This window comes from Vanessa atalanta, chromosome Z, assembly GCF_905147765.1.
Source record: "Vanessa atalanta chromosome Z, ilVanAtal1.2, whole genome shotgun sequence".
Taxonomy (NCBI): Eukaryota; Metazoa; Arthropoda; class Insecta; order Lepidoptera; family Nymphalidae; genus Vanessa; species Vanessa atalanta.
The window spans coordinates 2266571-2293929 of NC_061902.1; the positions used below are offsets into that span (position 1 = coordinate 2266571).

The 27359-nt window shown below is 32.2% G+C and overlaps 1 protein-coding gene across 1 annotated transcript in view; it reads left to right on the forward strand.

Moving 5' to 3' along the window:
- The first annotated feature begins 6691 nt into the window (after nucleotides 1-6691).
- The window catches only part of LOC125075759 (gamma-aminobutyric acid receptor subunit beta-like), a 63758-nt gene continuing 43090 nt past the window's right edge, over nucleotides 6692-27359 (forward strand). The window contains exon 1 of the mRNA XM_047687482.1: nucleotides 6692-6780. Within this exon, the coding sequence (XP_047543438.1) occupies nucleotides 6692-6780 (89 nt within the window). The remainder of the gene's footprint in view (nucleotides 6781-27359) is intronic.

Here is a 27359-nt window from a genome sequence, read left to right on the forward strand (position 1 = left end):
GAAATTCAGTGGTGCTTGCCTGGGTTTGAACCAGAAATTATCGGTTAACATAACTTTGTTTAAAAAAATAATAGATAATAAATTGTTTGCTGTCACTCGCACGAAACGATGCCTGTTCTAGTATTTGGTTTGTTATTTTCTATCCTTGCGTGTCCCTTTTATGTATAACAATTCTGAAAATCTGGTGTTTCATTTCAATGACAATTAATGTACTTAAAATGTTTCTGTGAATCTGGCACCTTAAGCGGTCACGTAATTCGTCTCCCTACTTTAAGATGGTACTAGCACGCATGTGTGCGTATTAAGACATCCAAAAATGTGATTCTATTAAGGGTTGAGGTAGATTAGAGACAATTTATTAAATTTAAATGAATTCCGTAATACTAAAAATGGTTTCCATTTTTACTTTACTTGTACGACATCTAATCATCCAATTAAGGGATTTAAACTAAAAGTAAATTTCTGAAACCTGGAGCTGGATCTGGAGCTGGAGCTGGAGATGGAGTAGATCCATCGAGAAACGAGCATGGCACGGGAGGCGCAGTGAAAATGTTTTTTTGCAATTGCAATTATTCCAAAGTCCAATTGTAATTTAATTCCATATTTTAGGAAATAGTAGACCAATCCCTCGTCGTCTCTAAGATATATCTTATAATGTATTCATGCTAATTATTCGATTATGTCTCCGTCGCAAGTCTACTCTTCCTTGAATTCCCTTAAAAACTTCTAAGTAGGCACTTCATTAGAGGAGCGGATATGAGCCCTTTTATTCACAATTAAACAGCACCCGCATCTAGCAGAGGGCACTAATTGGAAGTAAGAAAGCATCGAACATACCTGCACGACCAAGCGAAGCGAGAGCGACTGTTATGCTGAAACCTCTAGAAAAAATATAATGATTGCCACAACTGTTTCACGTAATCTCTACCTACTTGGTGGTTGTTTAGTGTATTTATTTCTACAGGTGCTTTCAAAGCATTAAACGTCTTTTCTAAAATCTTCTTTCGTTACTACTAAATTACGAAAACTTTGATAGTAATTATACGATGGAACCTTTTTAGATACGCCAGTGCGAATATTTAGCTATCGACCGCACATACACTTCACGAAATAAATTGGAATTTTGATACTTAAAAATTGTAATGAAAATCAACCGATATCGAATTCTAATTTATCTGGTGTGTGAATAGTTTTTAGAATAAGTTTTAGTTTGAAGACTAATTTTATCAAATAAATAATACAGGTAAGCGTAAACGACAGTACAGTCAGATTAAAAAAGTTGTTTACCAAAATATTACAATTTCCATGTGAATATTAATGAATAGATAATGTTTTCAATTTACTTAATTAAAATTATTAGCTCGTTAGTTTAGTGGTTGAGGTTTAAAGTCACAGATTTTAACGGCTCAGATCGTTGAAACCAGGTTCTAAGCTTAGATTATTAATAAAAAAAATCTTCGGTTATTCTGACGAGAAAATCTTAGTTGCAGCCTCTAAGTAAACACTCCCGCGCTCCAAAGGCACTTATATCCATTCGTATAGCGTTCGGTAGGTAGTCAACAACGTCCCTAGATATTCATACCATTACAAATATTGACCATCCTTACATTGACAATGCGGCACCAGCCTAGGAATGGATGTTATGTTACTTCCCTTGTGCCTGTTGTTATTCTGGTTCACTCACCCTCCAAACTGGAACTGAACAATTACTACTGTTTGACGGTAGCATACATTATGAATAGTCGGTACCTATTCAAATGTGCTTGCACAAAAACTTATCCATCAAAAAACGTCGGATTTGCCGTACCAAAGGATTAAAGTGCGAGGAAAAAGAAAATGCAGTCGCGTTTACGCACACACCTGTGCATGCTATGTGCAAGCTATGTGGTGTGCAATTGTTTCGTCTCCTTTGAGAAGGGACCACTTTTCATAAGGATTTCAAAACATTACTATTATTTTTAACGACCTCCGTGGTCGAGTACTACGTACACCGGTTCCCGGTCGAGTCAATGTAGACAAAGTTCATAGGTTTTCTATATTGTCTTCTCTCTGAGTGTTTGTGGTACCGTCGCTATTTCTGATTTTCCATAACACAAGTGCTTTAGTTACTTACATTGGGATCAGAGTAATGTATGTGATGTTGTCCAATATTTATTTATTTACATTTGTTAATCCTAATTCATTATTGATAATATGCTGTCAGGCTTGGGATCTAAGTTCCTTTGTTGTTATGACCCTTTTGCCTGTAATTTCACTGACTTAGGCTCAGTTATTTTTCGTGCCGGAAAACAGCGAAACAAAATATTATTGTTTTGGTTAAAAAATATTGGTATCTGTTACGTATTGATTGCTACTAAGTTTTTGGGTTGAACTGTACGTAGCTTGAGTAAATAGCCGCGCAAAGTATATTGAGTAGTTTGCGTGTAAAATGTTATATAATCAGAAATTGAATTTTAATAGCGTGCACGTTCGCCCATAGCTACGAAAGTATTTTTAGAAATGTAGGTCAAAACAAGTATTTGTAAGTGTGTAATTAAAGCTTTATCAAGACATAGACTACGTTTGAACACTCGATTATTAAGTTTTCCACTGCATGAAAAATTAATTCTCGCGACAAATATAAATATTTCAAATACATCCACGATAAAACCTTCATTTAAATAACTTCATGGGAATCGTAATATTCAACATTTCTTTGGGGTATTTTATTACATTTCACATTGAATGTTCTGACTTATATTGTTATTGGTGATAAAAAGTTTATTGTAAATAATATGGAAACCCTATATAAAATTATTAATAAAATCAGCCAAGTGTGAGTCGGAGTAAAGCACGAAAGGTTCTGTACGATTATTACCAAAAACGACAAAAAAAACACGTTTGTTTTTCATCTTCGTGTCTTTTTTGTCATCCGTCATTTTGTCAGAATTTTCGAACTTAATTACCGTAAATTCAAGCTATAACATAAAAAAATTGTTTGAATAATATGAGCAGGGACCTTTGAGATCTTTAGGATCAGATAAATTACGACGAATCAGTGTTGATGACGAGCGTGACGTCATTACTTCGAGATGCTCAAGGATGTTGATCAAGACGTAATTAAAGCGATAATAACGCTTAGTCGATGACAAAATCACTACAGTTACTCAATGCGGGACTCGACTCAAGTGAGCTAAGAAGTCTCTTTAAATCCATCATTTAACATTATTTTGAAGAAACCGACAACGTGCAGAGTTATTTTTTCTGATGTTAGTGCTCAGTCCATTTTGTTCTTTTTATGTAAGATCAAATAGTATAAAGTTTAATAAACTTAAAGAAGTTTTGAAACACAAACAGGTGAGTATGAAATTTGACCGGAGATATTTAGGTAATGAAAGCATGTCTTTTTCTTGTATAGAAATATTGCTTATGGTAAAAACTTACTGTTACGTTGTCATTTAAATCTTACTGTTACTATACATGAGGAAGTGCTACTTCGTAATTACACTGGGTCAACCAATCAGGCTTTTTGTGGTAGAATTGCTGATAGTTGAATTTCTACTGCAAGTTTACTTGGTGGTAGGGTTTTGTGCAAACCTATTGCTTGGTAACACTCATCACACGTTCACCAACCAGCAATACTAAATAATTCTGTACGCTGTCTATTTAGTTTCGTCTCGCCATGTTCCCCACGGTGTTCCCTTGGTGCTTATTGGCAAAGTAATTACTGTACCATGTAACCCTTCTTCTAAAATATTTGTTCTACTGGAAATCTTCAGATATAATATGAGTGATCTCCAAAACGATAAGTCCGATTGAATTAGAACGATTACTCCTTTCGCGTAGACGTTCATTAAGAATTTTTGGAAATTTCTATTTCAAGGGACAGTTGCCCCCTCACACTTCCCTTTTAAATTATATAATTTTGTATAAATTTTAATACGAACCCTGGACGGACATTTTGTATAAATATGTAGGTATATAATCAAACTTGTTTAGATGGTTTCCACCGAATAGTGTTGTTTAATCTCCTTCTAAGGTAAGTTCAACTAGAGAGTGGATCATCGGATCCAGTTCAGATATAGTTGAAGCGTGAATACAGTTAATCCAGGTGAACAGTAGTTTTTATTAACATTGAGATTTGATCATAAATTCTCTATTTGGTTATGAAGATACAATTTTCTGACCACATTGTTTTCGAGACATTAATTATATAATTTATATCTTAGTAAAGCTCGAATGGCGCAAAGAGAATATTCTCTTAAGATTTAAGAATTCCATTACGATTAAAAATGAATATATACATGTAATTGTATATTATGTCAACATTTGTTTTTCGTTAATATTAATTCATGTGCTGATGTAAATATTTTTAGTAAAAACGAAATAAATATCTGGATTGAAGAATGAGTTATACATATATTAATCATAACATGAAGATTTTTGGCACATTGGAGGTGTAATGAAAACTTAATATATTTTACAGAACCGACATCAGGTAGCCTATTTACCGATCCATATTATAGAAGTAATAAAACATTATATTCACAGTTTTCCAGTGAAGGAAAACATTGTATACACACGATACAGGCTGTATGGATGAAATACTGCCAAATGTATCACCAAATGACCCGAAGTAGAAAACCGTTGAAAGTTAATTTTTTAACCTTCATCATCTTAAGCCGAGGAGCCTTTCGCCCACCACTGGGACACGCCTTATGAGCAGTTACTTTTTTATATTAAATTCTTGAGACTAGACATTGATTATATACATATCTATCCCTATAAATAACATTCAATTGTCAAAGAAGAACAAAATGTATTTGATAGAAGTTAAATTATTTTTTATCTCATTATTCGGACCAATTATTTTTTTTATAATTTGTCTACTCTGGAAAATTTGCGATACGCTTACGGTTGGAAAGATTTTGTTGAGATTTGGCATCAAAATAACTGATTAAATAGTTCAAGTTTTCACTCTGAAAAGTCAAAGTTCTGCATTAGATTGTCAAAAAAATACAATGTCCATAATATTTGTTTGCAGTTCGAGCAATGCCAATATTTTAGCTGTTTATTTAAAAGCAAGTTAAATATTTATAAAATATTCGTTTAAGTAATTAGCTGTGTATTAAGTGCACATTCGTTCCAGAGTCGGCTAACCGGCCTATGTAGAGTTAAATACCTGAATGGTCGAGTGACGCAATGCGGCAGGCGTAGCACCCAATAAGAGTTGGGAGAAACGATTGATTCGTATCTGAATTAAACAGTAAGCATGCTAATGTCTTCGTTATTTGAATAATGATAATATTAATATCGTTAACGAGTTTATATAATACATAAACATTGAATTTAATAATAATATGTTTTTAGTGTAAAAGGATTTAAAAAAAGAATACTAATTAAGTTTTAAGAAATATTAATTTCGTAATATATTTTTATTTTTTTTCGGTTATACATAAGGTTATTTTGTAGTTGATTTGTTGTATGTGTACCGATGACTGTTTTTAATTATGTGTTCTAAGATACAGATATATGAAGCTGTATTTGAGAGGGCCAACTCGATACGGCCTCGATACGATATGAAATCGTCGTTGAAAACGTTGCGCTTTGAGCGGTCAAGACTGAACAACTTTGGATGCTCACTTTGAGCTGGAGGCAATGCCTGCGATTTCCATCTCACTAACAAATTTAATACGAAGTGCTGGAGTCCAGTACATTTGCAAGTAACGAACCACGTATTGAGATAATAACTGCTTACTTTTTGAACGAGTCCTTGGTAAAATTTTCCAGAAATAAAATATGTTAGAATTAAAATGTAAAAGTATTTATTTCGTTGAAATTCTAATAAAATCAACTCTTAGGTTTTTCGGAAGCTGCACGATCGAACCTTTATGAAATTTTATTATTTATTTATAATCTTTTTATTTGACATGAACAGTTACACAACTAAAAAAATATTTTTCATTTAACGTGTTTGTTTGCATAATAAAGATTTTTTTTGTTATTATTTTATATTTTCTAATGATATGTAAGAAATTAAGGCGTAAATGTAAATATATTATTTAAAAATCCGACTCAGCAGGACCAAGTTTAATTGGCAAAGCACGTCGTGTGTCGGGTGTTGTTTTCAAGGTCAAGTTCAAACCCTACTTGACAAATATGGTACGGTTAGGTAATTGAAAATAACAAAAGGTGTCATTAAAGTATTACTGAGCTTTCGTTCCAATTCGTCCATTTTCGGTAAAGATCGAACCATTATCAGTTATTTGAATACGCATTAAATTTGCAAACAGTGAGTACAGTGACGGCACCAGGAACTCTTCTATTATAAATATTTAATGAGACAGAAGCATCAACGTGCAATTTGAATGAGATTGGAGACACTCCCGTGTGAACATAGTTCACGAAAGCGCAGCCGCATGGCGGCGTCTAAGATTTAAAGAGGTAAACAATAAAAAATGGGGGGTGGTGAAAAATCTATTTCGATCTTGAGAGTTTAGTTAGTGTTTTTCGCTCGATAAGTGTTGAGGATCTGAACATCAGCGGTGAGCGGAAGGAGAGGTCCGGGCGGGTCGGGCCGGGCGGTCGATAGGTCGCAGGGCGCAAGCGCGGGCCCCGCACTGAGCCAAGACCCTGACAGTGTGATAGTCCGTCGACAGGCAGACACACGCGTTTACCGGCAGTTCTTGTTAGTTGCTGTGCCGACATAAACATGCAATCCAAACGACCGCGTTTGATTCGCAGCTTTGCGCTTGTGGTATCTCTCGCGATTGCCTGGTTGCCGCATGCTGATCACGCTGCGTGAGTATATTACATATAGAAAAATAGTTTAATTCGTCAATTTTCTCTTGTTTTTTTTTTTTAAATCGAACCCGTCTTTTTAGAAGTCATACTATTTTTTAAATCGAATTCATCTTATTAGAAGTCATTCTAAAGTAAGGTCTGCGTGTCAGTGCGTCAAACAGTGTGAAGATTATTACCAGGTTGAAGTTATCTGGCGTGATAAAGATCGTTATCACAGAAAAGTCTTAAATGCGGCTCATAAGTATAATTTTAGTACAGACTACTTTTTAAAGATACTATTTAAAAGAAGAAAATATCATCTTAATTTTTATTTAATTAAAAAAGTGCGTCAATTTTTTTTATTGACACTATAAATCACATTTAATTTTATTTATTACATTTTGGTAAATAACGGTTTATTTATTTTATAAATAAAAAAAATACATTATGTAAAGAAGCATTATCAATTTAAAATTCATCCTACTTTAAATAAATTTCAGAAATACGTACGGTAGAAATTATATTATAAATCCACACTTTTATTACTCTATATTTATGTACCCACGTATTGTATCAGCGTATAAATTATAACTCTTAAAATACGGTATTGAAAGATATTTGAAACGTATATTCCTTTATGCTTTAATAAAAAAAAAATCAATGGTCTTCGTATTTTTTTGATAAAAACACAATTTTTATTTCTTATTCTACTATTATTAACATTCAAACACAAAAAAAAACATTTATGTAAAATCGGCTAAGTTTCCTAATCAATCATAATTATTTAACCATCGACAAAATCAAAATACTATATATATACTATATATAGAATTCATTATCAAAATTTAAACGAATCTATCAGCTGTATAAAATAACTACAACAGTAAAATTATAAAAAACGGTACCCCAATCTGCTACCAACCTATACACTTGAACCCTGAAAACATTACACGACTTCTTTTGGAAGTCATACAAAACATTAAGCTTAATTACAAATAGAAATAATATTTAATTTTGTATCATAAAAAGGACAACGATTACATCTGACAGTCATAATATCAAATAAAAAAAAAAGCCAAAACAAATCGGTAATCGTTTTACAAAATAATAATATTGTCATTCTAACCCAAATGGTATAATTATTTTTATTAATATAAAATGAATCTATTTATCTTTGATGTTAAAAGGGTACCACTTAAATGGTCACGACTGTACTTACACTATAACCACCGTTGACAACACGCAGGTGGCGCCTGTTAACCCTGAAATTATGTTCAGTAATTACGCTGGAACACATAACTTAACATTGACCTTCATTAATTATATATCTGGGAAAAGGAAGATCGATGTCCTTCTCCGGAATTCAACTCGCCTAGTTCAAGCTTTTTCATTCAATGGGCTATTTCGCCAAATGATACTTTGTTTATATCATTAAATACAATTAATAAAATAATAATAAATATATAAATAGTATATATTATTATAAATATTTGTAGTATGATAATATATACATATTTTCAATCAACCTTGTACGTTGCTCGTTCGCAGGAACGTTAGACTTGAACGATCCAACAGCTTTGATCACTGAAAAAATAGATTATATAAAAAAAAAATCGGTTAACTAATTAACTGATTATTAACTGATTATTAACGAATAACAGTTACACTATTCAAGATTGAACAAGCTTATAAATAAACAAAAAAATATATATGTAACTAAATAAATAAATATAATTCACTAATTTATTTATTAAATTTTTGGCATAATTGTTATTTAAGATAGCATAATATATTTCACCATTAGTTATCTACGTTCTTATAACGACGATATATTTTTTTTATTTTCTTTGAAATAAAATAGAACGCCTAAATTACGAAAGGTCCGAGATAATTTGAACAAAAATAAAATATTCAAGAATGAAAGTCGTAGATATTAACTGACTTTAATATAACTTAATTGAGTATATCGAATTTAATGCAACATAATCAACAATATAAATCTTCACCTCAGGTTTCAATATATATTTTTGGATAATACGCTACTTAGTTAATACTTCACTAAAACATATTAGTATTCGGTAATACGAACATTTATTAAAATTAAATCTTAATGAGCTAAAACATTAAAATGTCGATACATTTAAAATAACTTTAGCATTCGTTTTTTTATTGTCTATATTTTTTAATCTAGAATGACTTGACCGACACTCTATCCCGTTAAATCAATGGTATTGAGTTATTCGTAGCGCCGCCTGCGCTACGAGGCGCGCTACGAGAAAGCAGCCGTCGCGTATGCTTTAAGAAACATACGCTACGGCTACGGGTAATGAATGACCCGACGGCACCGATACCTGTACCCGGAAAGGCTTCGGAATTTCAGGAAAATCCTTTCTAGTGCTGAATTTGATTGGCCAAACAATAGTCACGGTATATGATTTTTAGACTAATTTCGCTGCAAATATGCGTGTCTGCGCTGGACCGCAATACTGTTTACAAATCACACAGCACCGCAATAGTGGCGAGTGCAAGCCGCATGTTCCCGCATTGAAGAGTAAATCAGAGTAACGATTCAATTTTGAATAATTAATAACAACAATAATTAAATGCTAAAACGTAATATATCAAGAAGACGATATTGGAAATATTTTGTTTCAAATTGACTCGTCTCCTCCAGTAAATAAAGGCTAATTTCGTTTAAAGAAGAGGATTGAATATTTAGGACACAATTTTACAATAGTTAAGGATACATTTAAGTAATGTAGCAATGAGCATGTAAACAGTTATAAGGTCAAGGCCTTGAACTTGTGGTATGTCAGTGTCATGAGCGTGTAAATCACAAAAAATAAATACGCGTTTCGACGCCGGCGCAAGCGCAGTCAACGATCTCATATAAACAAAGCGTAAGCCTACCTCAAATAATACTAAGCTTTATAAAAATATTTACGAAATTCATAATAAAATTTTATTATTAAAAATAAATATTAAATGTTAATTAATATTTTTAATTTAATTAAATACGGTGCTTCGACTTGCTTAATTTTAAATAAAGTAATAAACATATATTTAAATTATTATTTTTCATAGTTCTTCAGGAATACCAAAAATTTTTTTTTTATTAAACGCAAGTCATTCTTGATACAATTTATTCTAATTAAATATGATATTCCTGAATTAAATACGAAACTCCCGTGAGTTTCAATTAACATAAGAACTTATGAATCTCGTATTTAAATGTCCTTATTATAATAAAAATCTTGCAAATTAAATTATGTTTTGGAAATTATCCTCAAACTAAAACTCTAAACATTTATATTAATATATAAATATTGTACTACATAAGTGGTGGTAAGGCTTTGTGCAAGCCCGTCTTGGTAGGTACCACCCACTCATAATAAAATATTCAACCGCCAAAACGGCAGTAAGTATTGTCGTGTTCCAGTTTGAAGAGTGAGTGAGCCAGTGTAACTACAGGCAGAAGGGACATGACATCTTATCTCCCAAGGTCGGCGATGTATTAGCGATGTAAGGAATGATTAATATTTCTTACAGCGTCATTGGCTTTGGGCGATGCTTACCCCTTACCATCAGGTGGCTACCAGGTGGTTACCATTTGCTCGTCCGCCTATGTATAATAAAAAAAAAACATTATATACGAATGCTTATTAAAATTTAAATTATTGTAGAATAAACAAATCATGCGTGCTTAACATACTAATTAAAATATAAAAACGAACTGCAATGTTCCGTAATATTTCCGATAGGTTCAAGGTTATGTTATTGTTTTAAATGAGCGGGCGGAGAAATGATATCTCTGTGCAAACAATAACATACGAAATAAACATATAACTACAACGTCCGTTTTCTGAAATGTTAAACTCATTGATTGCTATCTAATTTACGAAGATTACTTTCTGAGAATATTTAACGTTTGGATAAAAAATATATTTAAAGAATTTTCTTTGGAATCAAAATAATAAAAAAAAATAGTTTAATGTTAGCTTAGATCATTGAACCATCCGATAGTATGTGATTGTCAGCTTGAGTCTTAAAAAATACAGATCTATCTTGCATTATTTCATTAACTATTTCAATATCAGGGATTTTGTCCTTTGTATGATGAGGAATTATTATAATGCAACATTTCATGCATCATGAAATACCGGATTCAACGCAACCGGGTAGAAACAGGGGCAACTGATTTACAAACTGTCCCAGCCACTTTCAATTTCCAGACTATTCTGCCAAATAACATCTAATATTTTTTTACTGCCCCGACCCGAGATTTCTGGTTCCGTTTTATGGGCTACCTACCATTGATACCTATGTGCACAATGCTTATACAAGATATTGAGATTTTATGCGACTGAGTACAAGATATAGATTGAAATAATAAACAGGTCAATTGAGAAACCGTCTCGATCCAGAATTTCTGGCAATCTAACAAGTTGAAATTAAATTCCTTACTTAGTTCAATAATCAATTCCTCTAACAAAGGTACTATGTTGTTGTTTCGTCGAAATTCTTGTTCTTAATTCAAATTTGTAGTATTGATCATGATTTTAATCTGTATTTGTATATTGTAATGTATCTTCAATAAATAAATACAATGTTGTTAATGAATACGTATGGAAGCTAGAATTAAATCGAATTTGAAATAGATACTATTTGTATTAAGCAGCTACTTGATTATGCTTGACATCCAGCTCTATAATATTCTACTCGGTCAAAACAAGACAAGTTTTAATCTGTGTAAAAAAAAAGATTAATTCTTTAAAATATTTTGGATGTCACAAATTTAACTCAAGTAGTTTACGAGCCAACGATTTATTAATAAATAGGTTCCGCCCGCGGCTTTGCCCGCGTGTGTTAGGGGACAGTTGTATGTTCTTTTCAGTACCCCTGATAAAGGGTATGTAAAATTTAATGATGGTCGGAAGAGTATTTTAGATATGAACATTTTTAAAAACAAATAATCAAACTCATTTTTATATTAGTTACGATTCGAACATTGATATACGATTCTGTCCATAACACTTCATAAGCAAAAAAATGAATTATGATAAAAAATTATACCTACATCATGAAATTTTAGTTTAAAAAAATATATATTACGTATTATTTTTAAAATACAAAGGAATTGAACGCATGCCACAAATTACAGATTATAAATAAATTTTCATTTGAAAATAGAACTGGTTTATTATTTTAACGTATAGATATTTTAAAGGATTAAACATAAATATATTTTAGGGAAAATATTTCTTATTGTTCCGCTGTACTGAGCCTTTATAAAAACAAATTGTATTTCTGATAAATAATAATTAATCCGATGCTTTAAATAAATTTATTTGATACCTGATGGTTTCGATATGATCAAAATAAACGCATTAAATAAGTTCACCAAAATATTTTCACAGTTGTAAGAACTTATTTATATATATGAGGCTAATAGCATAGTTTACCACTATATTTTATACTTTTTGGCATAGATTTTTAAGGTCCCATATAATACGCGTACTATCTTCTTCGTCATCGTAAAAAATATCAATAATATAATATCACTTAAATCCCATGTGTGGAATTTTAAGATTTTTTTTAAAGCTTTGAAGCTCTTATCACGTTTTCAAATACAAGAAAGTTTGTGGCTCGCTTCAATCAAGGGCCCCATGCAAGCGCTTTGGTTGGAATAGCAAAGCTACGCCTCCTCATAGATGTGCCCATGAATAAATTTAAATTTGGAAGCAATTTCTAAAAGGAAAGACAATAAAGTTTTTTTATTTGAACATTGCCGCAAATGTCATTGTTGAATTCTTGATTTCCGGTGCCGAAAGACTGCGTGAATTTCAATAACAAACATTATAAGCCAATTTAAAACAGCTTGATTAATCGCTATAGATATTTATATTTATATTATATATTTTTATTAAGAAGATAAAGTGTAGTCAAATTTAAACTCAAAAATCTGAAATTGGTATAATAATTACGAATGAGTTCACAAATGTCGGATAGGGAAATGTAGTCACGTGTTACTGAAAAAAGATTTCGAATCGTGTTTGTTCCTTTTCCTTCATGCAAAATACATACATACATATTAATTAGTTGAGCTCGCCTACTCTCGCTAATTAGATTAAAATAATGCTGGATACATAATCACATCGATGTTGTTCGCTTATGAAACATTAATTAAGAAGAAGATAACTATAAATAAAATACTAGTTTGATCAATGTTAGACATTTTTGTACATATAATTAAAATTAACTTTTTAATTATAATATCGGTTAAGTCTCGACTTTCGTAGATTTTGTCGGAATTAATACATAAATGTCTTAACTCTAAAATTACTTGTCGGTTATTATCAGAAGTGATCATATTCCGATAACTTAAATTATGTATACTAAATATCATATAATGCCGCCTGTCTCGTTGGTCTGGTTGCGAGCAACCAAGTATATCTAGATATAAAGCAACTGATCCCCAGGTCAGACCGATGCTACTGGTTATTTCTATCGAAATATTAATTATCAGTCAGGAAGTTGGAAGCGTTTACACTCTCGTTAAGCCGTCTGTTTTTTTCGTTTTGTCGCCGTTTGCTGTCCTATGAGTATGAGGGAATAAAGAGAAGACCCGTGGTAGCCCAAACACTTGTGCACTATCATATGTCACGCGAACTACGCATAACAAGCAAAACCAGCCAACTTGGCTGGTCTTGCTTGAGATTTTTCGCTGTGGCCGGAATCGGTCAGGATGACATTAATATAAATACTAGTAGAATATCTGATAATTAAATAAAATCGGCGCCTAATCAATAATTATTGATTATTGATTTAAGGGCAAACACAAATGAGCTTTTTTATTTCGAGAAATCCGACATGCTTCTCGAGGCGTTTCCCGATGAGGTGTGGACACTGTCAACGTCCAAAAACATTTCTGGCGTATAATTTGGCCTCTTAAAAAGTGATCCGAATTTTTACACACTTCATGAGAAATTATATAATTTGGGCTGCTTGTTAGGGTTGTAGATACCATGATCCTGGGTTTATTCTTCACGTGATAAAATTGTTTTATGTCAATAAACACTAAGTAGCAACTAATTTTTTGAACATTGGCAGTAAATCTAATATATTTTTAGAATTCCAAGATCAACGGAAAAAAATGGTGGCTCAAACGAAACCTAGAGATCTAAAATATTTTAATCGGTCACGAAATAGACAAAATTATTCAATTAATGGTATGTAATAGGTCAAGGATATTCAAGTATTTAATAAAGAAAATATAAAATAAAATTCAATAAGTTTCATCATTTGGGCCGCTTGAAAGATCTCCATTTTCTCATCATCATCTCGAGTCAGTCAGTCAATATGAATAAGCTTCGATTAAGAGAACCAATGAATAAACTAGTAAGTTTAAGGAATTGACAAAGCTCTTAAAATCACTATAGAGTATCGACACTTTCAAATCTGATATTTCATTCATCACAGCTTTCATAGAGCTTTAGGATTTATTATTCATACATATTGTATTAAGGTCTGCAATATTAAACGAACAATCAAATTCAAAGCGCCTCTTACTCCGGACGGATAGACTTGTTGATGGCCATCATTATCCATTAAATTTAATCGATTCGATTTATATAGTGATCCTAATAGGTCGCAATTAACGGCATTTTAATACCTCTAGACATACATATTTTTTAATAATAATATCTAACAATGAGTATAAATTCACTTATATTATCCTAATAAGCATGCTACTTGACTGATTGATTTATGTTATTTAAATTAAATGTATTATAAATTGAACTTACATTATTGTATTGTCGTTCCTTTTTTAAAGTCACAAACGTTATTGGAACTTATCTAATAATGTTTTGATGGGAGTTTGTCAAGTGATAAAAAAGAGTCTCGTAATCAGTAATATCGACATCACAAACCGTTGTATCCTGTTAACAAATAATTATAACAAACACTGATACTAAAAAAATAAAGGCTTGTCAACCTTTTCCTGCATGCTGATATTCCTTAAGCATTCCTGAAATAGGTTATTCAACACGCTACATTAATACTTACTATATTTGAATTAAGTTCGAAGTTCAGGACATCAGCAATATATCATTGAATGTATATAACTGTATTTTGTAATGTGTTTCAAATTCTGATAATCTGATTATGTAATTGAATGCAACAAAAGGTACCGTTGGCAACAAAACTGTAATAATATTATTAATACGTTTATATTTGTTTACTTTTAATTATTACGGTTCATAGTTTGAATAACAATTTCGAACGTGGCTGTTTATTTTATACTTTCGAAACACTTTATTAGAATAAACTCATTATTTAATTTCTTAATCAAAAGTTGAAAAATTTTAAATATTCGTTTAGGTGTATGTTCTATTGCTCTCAAGAGTCCGATGGACCGGCGAACTGACATGACCGGACAGAGATCAGGTGTACGACCCATTAATAAATGATTTCGAAGGCTTGGGAATTGGACATCGCCACCCTAACTGATGAACAAGAACGCTACCTTTGAGAATTTCTTGACAATAAAATATTATGAGCTGCAGCTTGCTGTGGATACAGTGTATATATTATGATCAATATAACGTTTAATTATAGACTATGATATATTTATATACATATAAATACACCACATATATGACATAAGTATGAAGATTATGACATTAGTAGAATTTTTACTGAGATCATTACCAATGCAAAATAATTACTTATATGTAAATATAAGTAATTATTTTGCGTAATTTTATTGATTTATATAAATTCGAAATTGGTAACATTGGAAATTTATTTTTTCATTGATAACAATGGGGCTTTGTGCAAGCCCGTCTGGGTAGGTACCACCCACTTATCAGATATTCTACCGCCAAACACCGGTACTCAGTATTGTTGTGTTCCAGTTTAAAGTGTGAGTGAGCCAGTGTAACTACAGGCACATGGGACGTAACATCTTAGTTCCCAAGGTTGGTGGCGCATTGGTGATGTACGGAATGGATAATATTTCTTAAAACGCCATTGTCTATGTGCGGTGGTGACCACTTACCATCAGATGGCCCATTTGCTCGTCTCCCTACCAATATCACAAAAAAAAAATGTAACATCCAACAGCCCAGTGGATATAAAACGTGTATCTTAACCTTAGATTGTGGTTACAAATAAAATAAAATCCAAGCGAGAAAAATTAAATCTTATGTGATGAATTTGTATATAGTTGATCTCCACACGCCAATGTAGTAAAACTTAAGAAACCTGCTCGTTTCTAATAAAATTCTGCCATAATCAGCTTTAAATCAGCGTGGTGCATTAAGTTTCAAACCACTTCCTCACTAGAAGAGGTCTTTGCTTACTCGAACGATATTAACAGGACGTTACTTAAAGAGCTTCGACGTTTATGAAAACAATCATTCGATATACTTTTTATTTTTACCGTTATATTTAGATCCAAAAAATGGCTATTTGTGATACCAAGTTCCTACCACATTAATTTCCGAATATCAACAAACGACTCATTTAATTAAATAAATAAAAAGAAAAACAAAACAGTTAACTCAATCAACTAAATTAGTTCTGGGCAATAAACTATCGAATAAGTCAATATCAGTAGGTAAGACGTGAGGTCTTAATATTCTTACGAAGTTATCTTATTGTATACACACAGAAAAAACTTAAAATAGGATATTAAAAAGACTTAAAATGACTTTAATTATTGCTCGTCACCGTCAGCATCAACCGTTGCTTAAGTAAGTAAGCGTATATGAAAATAATTACACAGACTTATTAATACATTACACTTAAAATATATTATGGTGATCGATCAACTAATAATTACTCATATTAAAGGAAATTATTAGTTTAGTTGTTATACTTTAGTACGATAAACGTTAAAGGTAAAATATGTAAACAATATCTCAAAGACGCCACAAGATTTAAAATTTCCATATTTTTATTTAGCAAAATGTCAAACGGTTCGCTCGAGAAACATTTTCTTCTTTGAAAGTATCTTTAAAGTTATACCGCTGAAGTTGTATCGCCGTTCAAGGAAATCTTAGATCCAAGTTTGTGACTCGTCATGCATGTGCTCAGATCGGCTGTTTACATATCATTTTTTTTTTAATATCGCTTGAATTATTTCAATACTAAACTACGAAAGAGTCAAAGGAGTAGAATTTCAATTGTTCTTTTAATATAACGACTTTGTCCTCCGACTACGATCATGCTTCTGAAATGTTATGAAATATTTATAAGCTTAATCAGATGTTCGTTGTTCAATTGCTATGCTTCAGTTAATAATATTTTGGATTCAAATAATATACTTTCTCATGATACAAGAGAGAACCTATAACGGAAAGGGAAATAAGGAAGCCTTTTTCATTACACTGACCAATTTGTTGTCTCTGCTGTTTAGTAGATAGACGTGGCAGAATACAATTAATGTATATGTACATTAACTTCAAAATTAACTTCAAATCTGAAGTCTTTCTCTGCGACAGCTCACTATAACGCTTCGCTTAATAACAATACTCAAGTGTTTTCATAGTATTTAAGTCGTAACGAGCATGTGCTCGACGAAGTCTGTCATTTAATAGGCATTTGAGTTCTAATTAATGGAATAAATATACATAACTATTAATTGAACTACGGCGTTCATTCGCTATGTGCTAAATCATGTATGAGGTGCCACCAGTCACTATATGCAGGCGTAGAATAGTTCGTATCTCATTAGAAATAAAGTCTACATTGCAACAAAAACTTTTATTTTCTGAAACATTAATGAATACACGTCGATGTTTCTACGCTTTTGTTATTCAAAATAGAGAGTGATTAGCGGTTTGCGTTGATGGTTTGGTTGAAACTTCATTCAGTCATCATCGAGTCAAGGTCGGTTAGTAGTGGATTTATATAAAGTTACTTGAATAATGACTCTCAATTTTTGATATAAGTTAAATGTATTTTTGCATTGAATTAACCACACCATGGGTCTACCCTATAACTAAATCAATTGGCTAAGCGCATCACGTTCTTATGTCAATTCAAATCAAGAAAAAGATCTACTTTTTGAAAAAAAAAAAACTCTTACGTGGTAGGGCTTTGTGCAAGTCCTTCTGCTTAGGTAGTATTAACATTTTTATCATGAATATATTGTGTTATATGCCTCAAAAAAAATATTTAAGCACGATAAAGTACAACTTTCCATCATCCTCCTGCCCTTATCCTAATTTTACTTGCGGTCGGCGCAGCATGTCTTCTTCTTCCATACTTCTCTGTCGGAGGTCATCTCACAAGTAACAAAATATAACTTTCCAATTAAGTATAATTCCATATACTAAAATATGTAAAATAACTTTAATTGCTCAGTAGTATTTGTATTGCACTGGTCTTGATGGTATGTAATATTTAATTCATTTGAGGTTTTGTTTATTTGGTAAAACACAAGATATGTCTACTTAATTTTTACTTCAAAAATAATAATAAAAATAGTCATCTAATTTCCCACTAAGGATACAAATAGAGATAAAACTGTAATATAATATTTCGTTAAATTTAAGCTTGAACGTCGTTTGTTCAATTTCGTAGCTACTAAATATCGAATCGCCCTGATACACAAGAGCAGACAGTTACTTTGATCTACGCCTGGGCTCGGCTACGTAAAGGGGAAATGGTATTAGTATTTTGGGTACTTCGATTGATTTCGATATTGGTCTCGGTGAATGTTTTAATTTGTACTAAATACACTAATGCTACATAATACTATGTATAATAATTATTATTTACTTATTTATTTATATTAATACACGAAATTCTAGAGCTATTTATATAATGATCTTATATACTATAATCTTATTTGAAATTTATTTATCGTAAAGTATGGGTATGTTTAATGGATATGGTTGAGAAGTTTTTTAGAACGGCATTTAAAAAACTTCTCTTCATTTATAAGCTTAGCATTATAGATAGACAGTCTTACATACATTACATACATACATTAGCAGCCTGTAAATTTCCCACTGCTGGGTTAAGGCCTCCTCTCCCTTTGTGGAGAAGGTTTGGAGCATATTTCACCACGTGGCTCCAATGCGGGTTTGTGGAATACACATGTGGCAGAATTTCGTTGAAATTAGTGGTGCTTGCCTGGGTTTGAACCCGCAATCATCGGTTAAGATGCACGCGTTCTAACCGCTGGGCCATCTCGGCTCTCTAGACAGTCTTAGACCTTAATAATTATTCACATAAATTTCTGTTCTAAATTTGAATCCAGTAATAATATACTTTATTCTCGTGCGTACCAATTGATGTCGGGTACCGTTTTGTGTCGTGGCTTTAAGCGTCGATCAATTAACTATTTGGATTGGACAATTGACAAAGCAAATAACCATTTATATCAGTTTAATTTGATTGTAATCGTGGCCTTTGTGAATTTCCTCACACCGAGATTTAGATTTAGGTAGCAAAGTTCTATTGTAAATAGTAATGTCTAGTCCAGTGATTAGGTTACGTAAACCTTTATCGAGATAAAAATGACTAATAGAGACTAGTAATATTATTAATAATATTAAGGGTTAACTTGTATACAATTTTTTTGACTTTATCCTGCTCTTGTCTAGGCCCTGCATAGACTAAAGAAGGATAAACTCAGTAAGATGAAATAAGCTCATTGAAAACTTCGAATAAATCAAATCACAAGACATAATGATCGGAATGTTTGAGACTGAGTTTGCTTCGTACACTTCAAATCAAATAGTAAAAACTCACAAATGTACCAATCGGAACCTGCATTTTAAAACGGATAAAAACATTTGTTTGTTAAAGGGTGTTATAAAACCCATTACCTCTTAGATAATAAAACACCTTGTGAATAAAACGATCGCCTTCAGGCCATTTCAAATAGAAATATGAAAAATTACACTGTAAAATAATTTTAAAATAAAATGGTATAAAATGAAAAGTCCCGCTAAGTTTATTTCGCCACTCTGAGGTGTTTATTTCCGAACCAATGGTAGACTTTTTTCTTGACAATAAATATAAAGAATAAATATTAAATAAATCGATTTCAATTTGTTTTTTGACTTTAATGATTCATATAAATTAAAATTTATATCTTCTAAGTATTATTTCGGTATATTTTTAAAATAGGTAAGTAAATTACTAGCTCATACTGCCCCTCATACTCTACAGATTTTATTAGTCCCCCCAAGGTTCAAGTCAACGTGGGCTACTTGTCGATAGTATCATAAATTTTGACTGTCGTTGAATTTTACCTTTTATTGAAAGATGATTATTTTAAACCTTACCATCGGACAACATTAAGTACTTTTTCTAATATAACTGATAAAAGTTTAGAGATATCCATAAGTGTATAAATTAAGGCAAGTATTAATGATATGCTTAATCATTTATATGCTCAGTGGTTCACATTTAAGCGATTACCACGCAAGAAGCATGGTATATGTGATTCACTGGCACCGAGAGTTGGAAAACACACTTAAAACCAGTAGTACCCTTACTGTCTTTTCTAAGGTCGCCTCCGGTTCGTTTGCGCATACGTCGTGAATAAACCTGCATTTGTTAGATAAAATCTCATGTCCTCTAACCTGTACCAGAGCAGCACAGACCTACTACACTCCAAGCAAACTTCTTAAAATAAAATGGTGTTTTTACAAGACTGGACTGAATTTTTTTTACAAAGTAAATTTATATCTTAAGTTTACATATGAAACCTTAAAAGCAACAGAGAGGTGAGATTATAATAGCTCAACTTTTCTACTCGTGCATAATGGGCCATTCACACGCATTTAACCGACAAGATATTTTGTATTGTTGTGTTTCGGTTTAAATGGTAGTATAATTACAGGCAAGAGGTATATATCATATAACCGTTCTTTAACAGTTTTTGTTGTGCTGGCTATAAATGAATTTGTAATTATTGCAATGCTAGTCTCCATCGTTTGATATACTTCTGTCTGTTTGCTTAGAATAATATACTTAATAAAATTTAAAATTGTCTGACGGATACCATGAATGGTACACTATTCACAGGCGGGGGATTTTATATTAAACAATGACAAAAATTTTCAACAGCAATTCATTACACTACAGATAAGCACTGAGAAAGCATTTTAAAATAAATGTTCCATTCGATATTCGGTATATATTTATGTTAGCAATATAAGAATGGGTATTTAGGCTTCTGTTATTGATTTAACGACAATTGTCAAAGTTTTATTTAAAATGTATTATTTGTAATGTATATATTTACCTTAGGGGGTAAAATGGGGGACATAAGCTTGAATAGAAAATCGTGTTTTTTGGATTGTTAAATTATGGATATCAGTGTTTAGGCATATCAATTAAAAACCGGACACCAAACCTAGAAACAAACTGTCACTATTGAAATCGAATCGAGACGTTATCGTTTTCTTTCAGTCGTTTCCCGATCGATCCAATTGAGATTCGTTCGAAGTCGGGTCGGAATATAGTTGGGATCGTATCGTAACCGATAAAAATTAGTAGAATTGGTCCTCAGTTATGATTAAGGTTGTTTTTATTTTTGAAAAGAATAGTCGAGGTTGACCTTATATTAAACCTCGGTGTATAAAGCGGTTTTAAATTCCATATAAGGAATAAAAGCTTAGGTGGTTACGGACAAAGCAGTTTGCCAAAAACTCAAATAATGATTAAGAAAATTCGTCGGGTGTCTGAATAATGATTTCATAGGTTATTAATTCGTGTTCTGGCTAGCAAGAATAAAACTAGTTAGTCGTTCCAATTATTTCATTAAATCGCTAATGAGATAAAAGTTCTGTTTGAATTGTTCATGTATTGATTTGAATAAATAATTTTAATTCACAGACATTACCGATGAATGTGTTCCTGTTTGAGTGATAATAATCAAAATATTTACGGTTATTTCAAGTTGCTAGGTTTCAATAGCGTTTAAATTGTAAACAGTCTTACAGTGTGTACTTCACTGTATTTGTGAATAGTACAAACTGAAAGTAAAATTATAACATTTGAACGACAATTGCAAATAAAATACTATCTATAGACAGTGGTATATACTGTAGATCGTGAAACATTATCTGTTCCTTAAAAACAAGTAAAGTTACAAATATGGTAAAAGACGTATCTCTGGATTGTGATCATTGTATGTATATTGGTTTGAATTTTAGGTTAAATATAAGTAATCGATACAAATATTATAAATGCGAAAGTAGTTTTGTATGTCAGTCGTTCTATAACTCGTTCACGGCCTAACCACTTGACCGAATTTGATGAAAACTCCAATGAAAGACAAAGGCTGCTTTTTATGACTTACACATAACGATCAAACCCTAAATACGCGAATGAAACCGCGGGCGGCAAATAGTACTCGATTATCACAATTAAAATTGATTCAAATACTTGGTTTTGTAAAAAGAACAGGATAATTCGGTAATTATGTTCAAATGTTAACTTTTATATAAATATTTTAAAGCAGACTTTTACTTGTTAGTAGGGCTTTGTGCAAGCCCGTCTGGGTAGGTACCACCCACTCATCAGATATGCTACCGCCAAATAACAGTATTCTGTATTGTGTTCCGGTTAGAAGGGGAGTGAGCCAGTGTAATCACAGGCACAGGGGGCATAACATCTTAGTTCCCAAGGTTGGCGGCGCATAGGTGATGTAAGAAATGGTTAATATTTCTTAAAGCGCCTTTGTCTTTGGGCGGTGGTGACCACTTACCATCAGTTGGCCCATGTGCTCGTGCGCCAAAACATGCCATAAAAAAAAAATTAAACCCATTGTTTACAAATACTATCGAGTCGATTCAAATAATGATAATTATTTTTACGTTATATAGTCCTTTTATTGAGGAAGCTAGCCTATATAACTTCACTACAACGTGTTGGAGCAAACCAGAAACAATAAACGTCAACCAATCTGACAAACTGCTGCAAAGTAATCAAGTGTATGAAACTGGCACATACAATAAAATATGAATAATATAACTGTTTTAGGGTACAGCATGTTACTGATAAGGCTTTTATATTCTACATGCACTATAAAATACTTGTATTAACATGGTTTTTAATACTTATCGTTTACTTTGTACGAAGTTCGAATTGAAGACCGTATTGTGTAGATATCAATACGACGATTTTCAGGATAATAATTTTCCTTGATTTTTTTTTAAGAATCGAGACTAACCTTTCGTTAAACATTTTATTGATGAAATATATCAAATTAAATAGGCTTTGACCCACTTATTCGGTCACGGAAAAAGCTGATTAATATGAGCTATTGAGTATAACAATACCGTTAAAATAAATTATTTTAATACTATCGTTCCCTATTTAAAGGAATTCAACATTCACGGTTATAAATGAAATGCCCAACGATACATATTTTTCTTTATGTAAGAATAAAAAATATATATAACAAGACGACTAAAGCTAAAATTAGAATCGTAAGACGACTGGTGAGACGATATAACTTAAATTAAAATATGAAAATGAAGCAATGTCATATTCGAAAAATTCTTCTATAAACTGACAGATTTAGAAACAATTTCGTCGACCCTGGCCAAATCTAAGCGAGGCTCCCACGAGACCCGATCCTTACCGAATTGATACAACATTACGCTTGCGCAAAACTAAGGCGGCGAGAGAGAAAGGGACAATGATATGTATCCGTGCCAACCTCATGCAGACATACTGAGCTTGAACCTCGTTTCATTTTATCTGCAACCCACTAAGGGCACAATGAAGAAACAACGTACGCATAACTCCGTTCAGAAAATTCAGATTAGGCTGGGCAGAAAAGCCATTTATATGTGTCGGAGTAAAATACTTTCATAACTATCGTTGGATCCATTGATGTACACGACAAAATATGATAGTGACTACACTTGACTAAAATAATACTTTTACGATAGCATTATAGCTGGCATATGACAACGATGGATTGGTGAGATTTTTTCTAAAAAAATTAAATGCTTTCCAAGAATTACACTGAAGGTTAAGCTACGTTTCGTTTCAACAGTAATATTTATGGAAAGCGGATAATATATAAAAGAAATAAAGTCGAGGAATAGATTTTTGTATAATCTACTAAAACTTTTTACTTCATATTTTGTTTTCAATAAATGTTTTTTGAAAAGAAATCTTTAAGTGTTGAAATTGAAAACAATATTTAGTTACGAACAAATATCAATGTTCAATTTGTTAATAATAAATCAAAATTTTAATAAGACAATTATTGCACTGCAATGGGATTAAGTGTTTTTATAATCACCTCTGTATTTGTGGCGCTAGATGAAGATCACGATGTCTTGATGACAGAAACTATTATATCATAAATGAACCGGTTTATCCCTTTCTGTCATCATTAATTTTACATTAGTAAGAATAAGACGAAATATGTAATAAAATTCATCAATACTATTTTTTGGCTTTACTTAGAGATGTTGGATCACTCTGCATGTTCCGACAAATTGTTTGGACTAATCCTGGCTGCTGAATTTCACCTTCGGATATCTCGTTAAAATTCCAAATATTACCCTCACCACTTCGATGTCCCAAAATCCAAAACAGCCCGATTTTTAAGACATTCTCTTGGCCGTTTTTCCGAACCGATATGACTTGGGAACCTTCAAGAAAAGAGCGTACTCATTCCTTAAAGGCCGGCAACGCACCAGCAAGCCTCCCGTTGTTCCAGATGTCTATGGGCATCACTTTCCATCAGGTGATCCTCATGCTCGTTTCCCACTTATAACTTAAAAAATATATATATAAACAAACACTTTTAATAATATTTCTATCAATTTACCATTAAGCGTAAAGCTTATATTAAAAGTGGGGCCGACAATAGCCCACTGAATCGATTTGAATTTGTGAATTTTTCACATCGCTAAGAAGTCTCTAAACTTTTATGATACTGACTATTAAGGAGGTATTGCTCAGTAAAAAAAAAACAGTTACATTTTAATTTATGAAGTTTTATTCGATAAAATTTAGTAAATGGACTATAATGTTTATTTCACCAATTCTGTGGTATAGTTTAATATTTAATAGTTATAGTCTACTTTGTACCATATAAAGTAAATTATTCTAATTGTTAAAATAATAGTTTATCAACAATAATTGCATGTCAGACTCTCATTACTCAACGCGCTTCAGATTTATTCATAAATCGTGCTGGTTGATACAAAATTTAAATAGCTCACTATACAATATAAATTTCACGATAGCGTGAAAATATATATTTCTAAGGTTATTAGTAATATTTCGGAACCTTGGCTTGTGAGCTCAGATGGCGCAGAGGTCGAATAGTTGAATTTCACAACGTATTATTGGTTCAAAGACTTCGAAGTTTGCTCTACTTAGTGTACAGTTTTCATTTGCTTGATTCGTTTTAGTAATGGTGGATAAAATTCCGTCTCAATTTGTTTAATTTGCCATTCAATTAAGAGCCATTTTACAAAGCGGTGCCGTTCAAACATCGGACAGAATACAATTCAACTAATAGTAATCATCCGGTGAATATTTGTTTAAGAATCACAAGAAAATAAACATAATTATATGGATTATGTTAGCTTAACTATAAATTACATGTATCCGCGAAAAGTGGTAGCAAATAAAAAAAGGAAAAATTCGCAACAAGAAAGCCACGGGCAAAAACTTCAAATAGTGATAATTTATCATTATCAATCTTTCAATCAGTATGAAACAAATAAACAAAAGTATTATCCATCTACACCAAATACAAAGGATCTACGATGTTACGCCTATTGTGCCTTCATCGAATTGGCTCAGTCACGATTAAAACTCAGAAAATGTTTATACATTTTCAGCGGTACATGAAGGAATGCACACGAATTATTTATCCGAGGGTCCAGAATTTTCAAATACAAATTGTCCAGAGGGTACTATTAGTACGAATATATTATTATTATATTTAATATAGCATAAATTTAAGTAATATAAGGTTGCCAGAAAGAAAAGTAGCACTGGTGACTTCAAATAAGCCGACGCCCCTAATAGTTTAGATAAGTGTGGGTTGTTCGAGGTGCTGAAATATTGTCAGCAAGCCAACAAAGTAAGCCATGCACATGTATCTGGAGCCATATGTGGGAAGGTAGTTATCGTCTACTCAACAAATAATCCGGCAAACGCACGATAATATTGCTTTTCAACGGTACGAGAACTTGGACGACTTAGGCTTCGTCAATATACATATTTTATATTATTTCATCGGTTCTATGAAACAGCCGCTTAGTGGAATAACTGTTTGAAATATTTAGACGCAATATATCTGAACTATCATTTTTCTACCAAAGTCTTCGGATTGAAATTGGCGAGTCTTAAATTTTTACTTCAGGAACAGTAACTAGTTTAAGACTGGACAAGGCGCTGGTGTAAAATTTATTTAGCACTCTAATTGTATAACTTAGATGATCGCGTACAACCTCTTTGATGTTTTAATCTTTCCGTGCATGGAAACCATATTATTTATTTAAAACGGACAACATCAAATTTTCCGTTAAATGATCGGTTAAACGCTTGGTGCATTAAGAACGAACAAACAACGAGACTTTAGTTGATAAGCAAATTATTATACTGCCCTTTGACACTTTGATAAATTACGATTAATGTTTTTATAGCCGGTCATATTATGTTATGATGAGTACTGTATATAAACTTGACTGTTTAATGCTCTTGAGCTACAGGAGCACTCTATTTCCTGTAAATAACATCTGAATAGAGCAGTCTGGTGTGCGCCTTCGAGCTGATGGAACAATTCATTTTATAATAATACCTTCCTGAAACTGCCACGGTTTCTCAAAGATTAATTGAAAAGCGCAGGAGATATTAATGTATAGATATCAGGCGCAGAAACAATGACTCTATGTGTTTTTAACAAAAATGAAAAACTATGTCGATATGAGGCCAATTATTTAATACTTACGTAAATTTGAACAATATGTAGCATCAAACAGGAGTTATTTGTAATATAAGAGTCCGTTAGTATCTCACTGCTGGACTAAGGCCATCCGCGTAGGAGTCAACTAGTTGGAGTCTTTAGTTGAAGATTTTTACGTTGCTCTATATCGAGTTTGTCTCATTATCCAAACATAAAAAACTCAATCATAATTATTTTATCTATACCATTATAGATGAATTATAAACACATACTTATGTATACTTTACTACTACTTTACTTGGTGGTAGGGCCATGTGCAAGCCCGTTTGGGAGGTACCGCCAAGTAGCAATATTTTTTATTGTTGTGTCCTGGATTGAAGGGAAAGTGAGCTAGTATAACTACAGGCACAAGAAATATAACGTCTTAGTTCCCAAGGTTGGCGGCATATTGACGAAGTCAGGGATGGTTAATATTTCTAACAGCGCCAATGTCTACGGGCGGTGACCACTTAACATGAGGTAGCCTACTCGCTGGTCCACTGTTACAAAAAAAAAAGGATTTTATTGATTGGACTGGATTTCAAAAAGAGGAAAAGGAATACTTATTAAAAAAAAAACCTATGTAAATGAAAACCAGTTCAACTCTTTGATAGCGTTTCCGCGAGTTTGTATAAGTTGC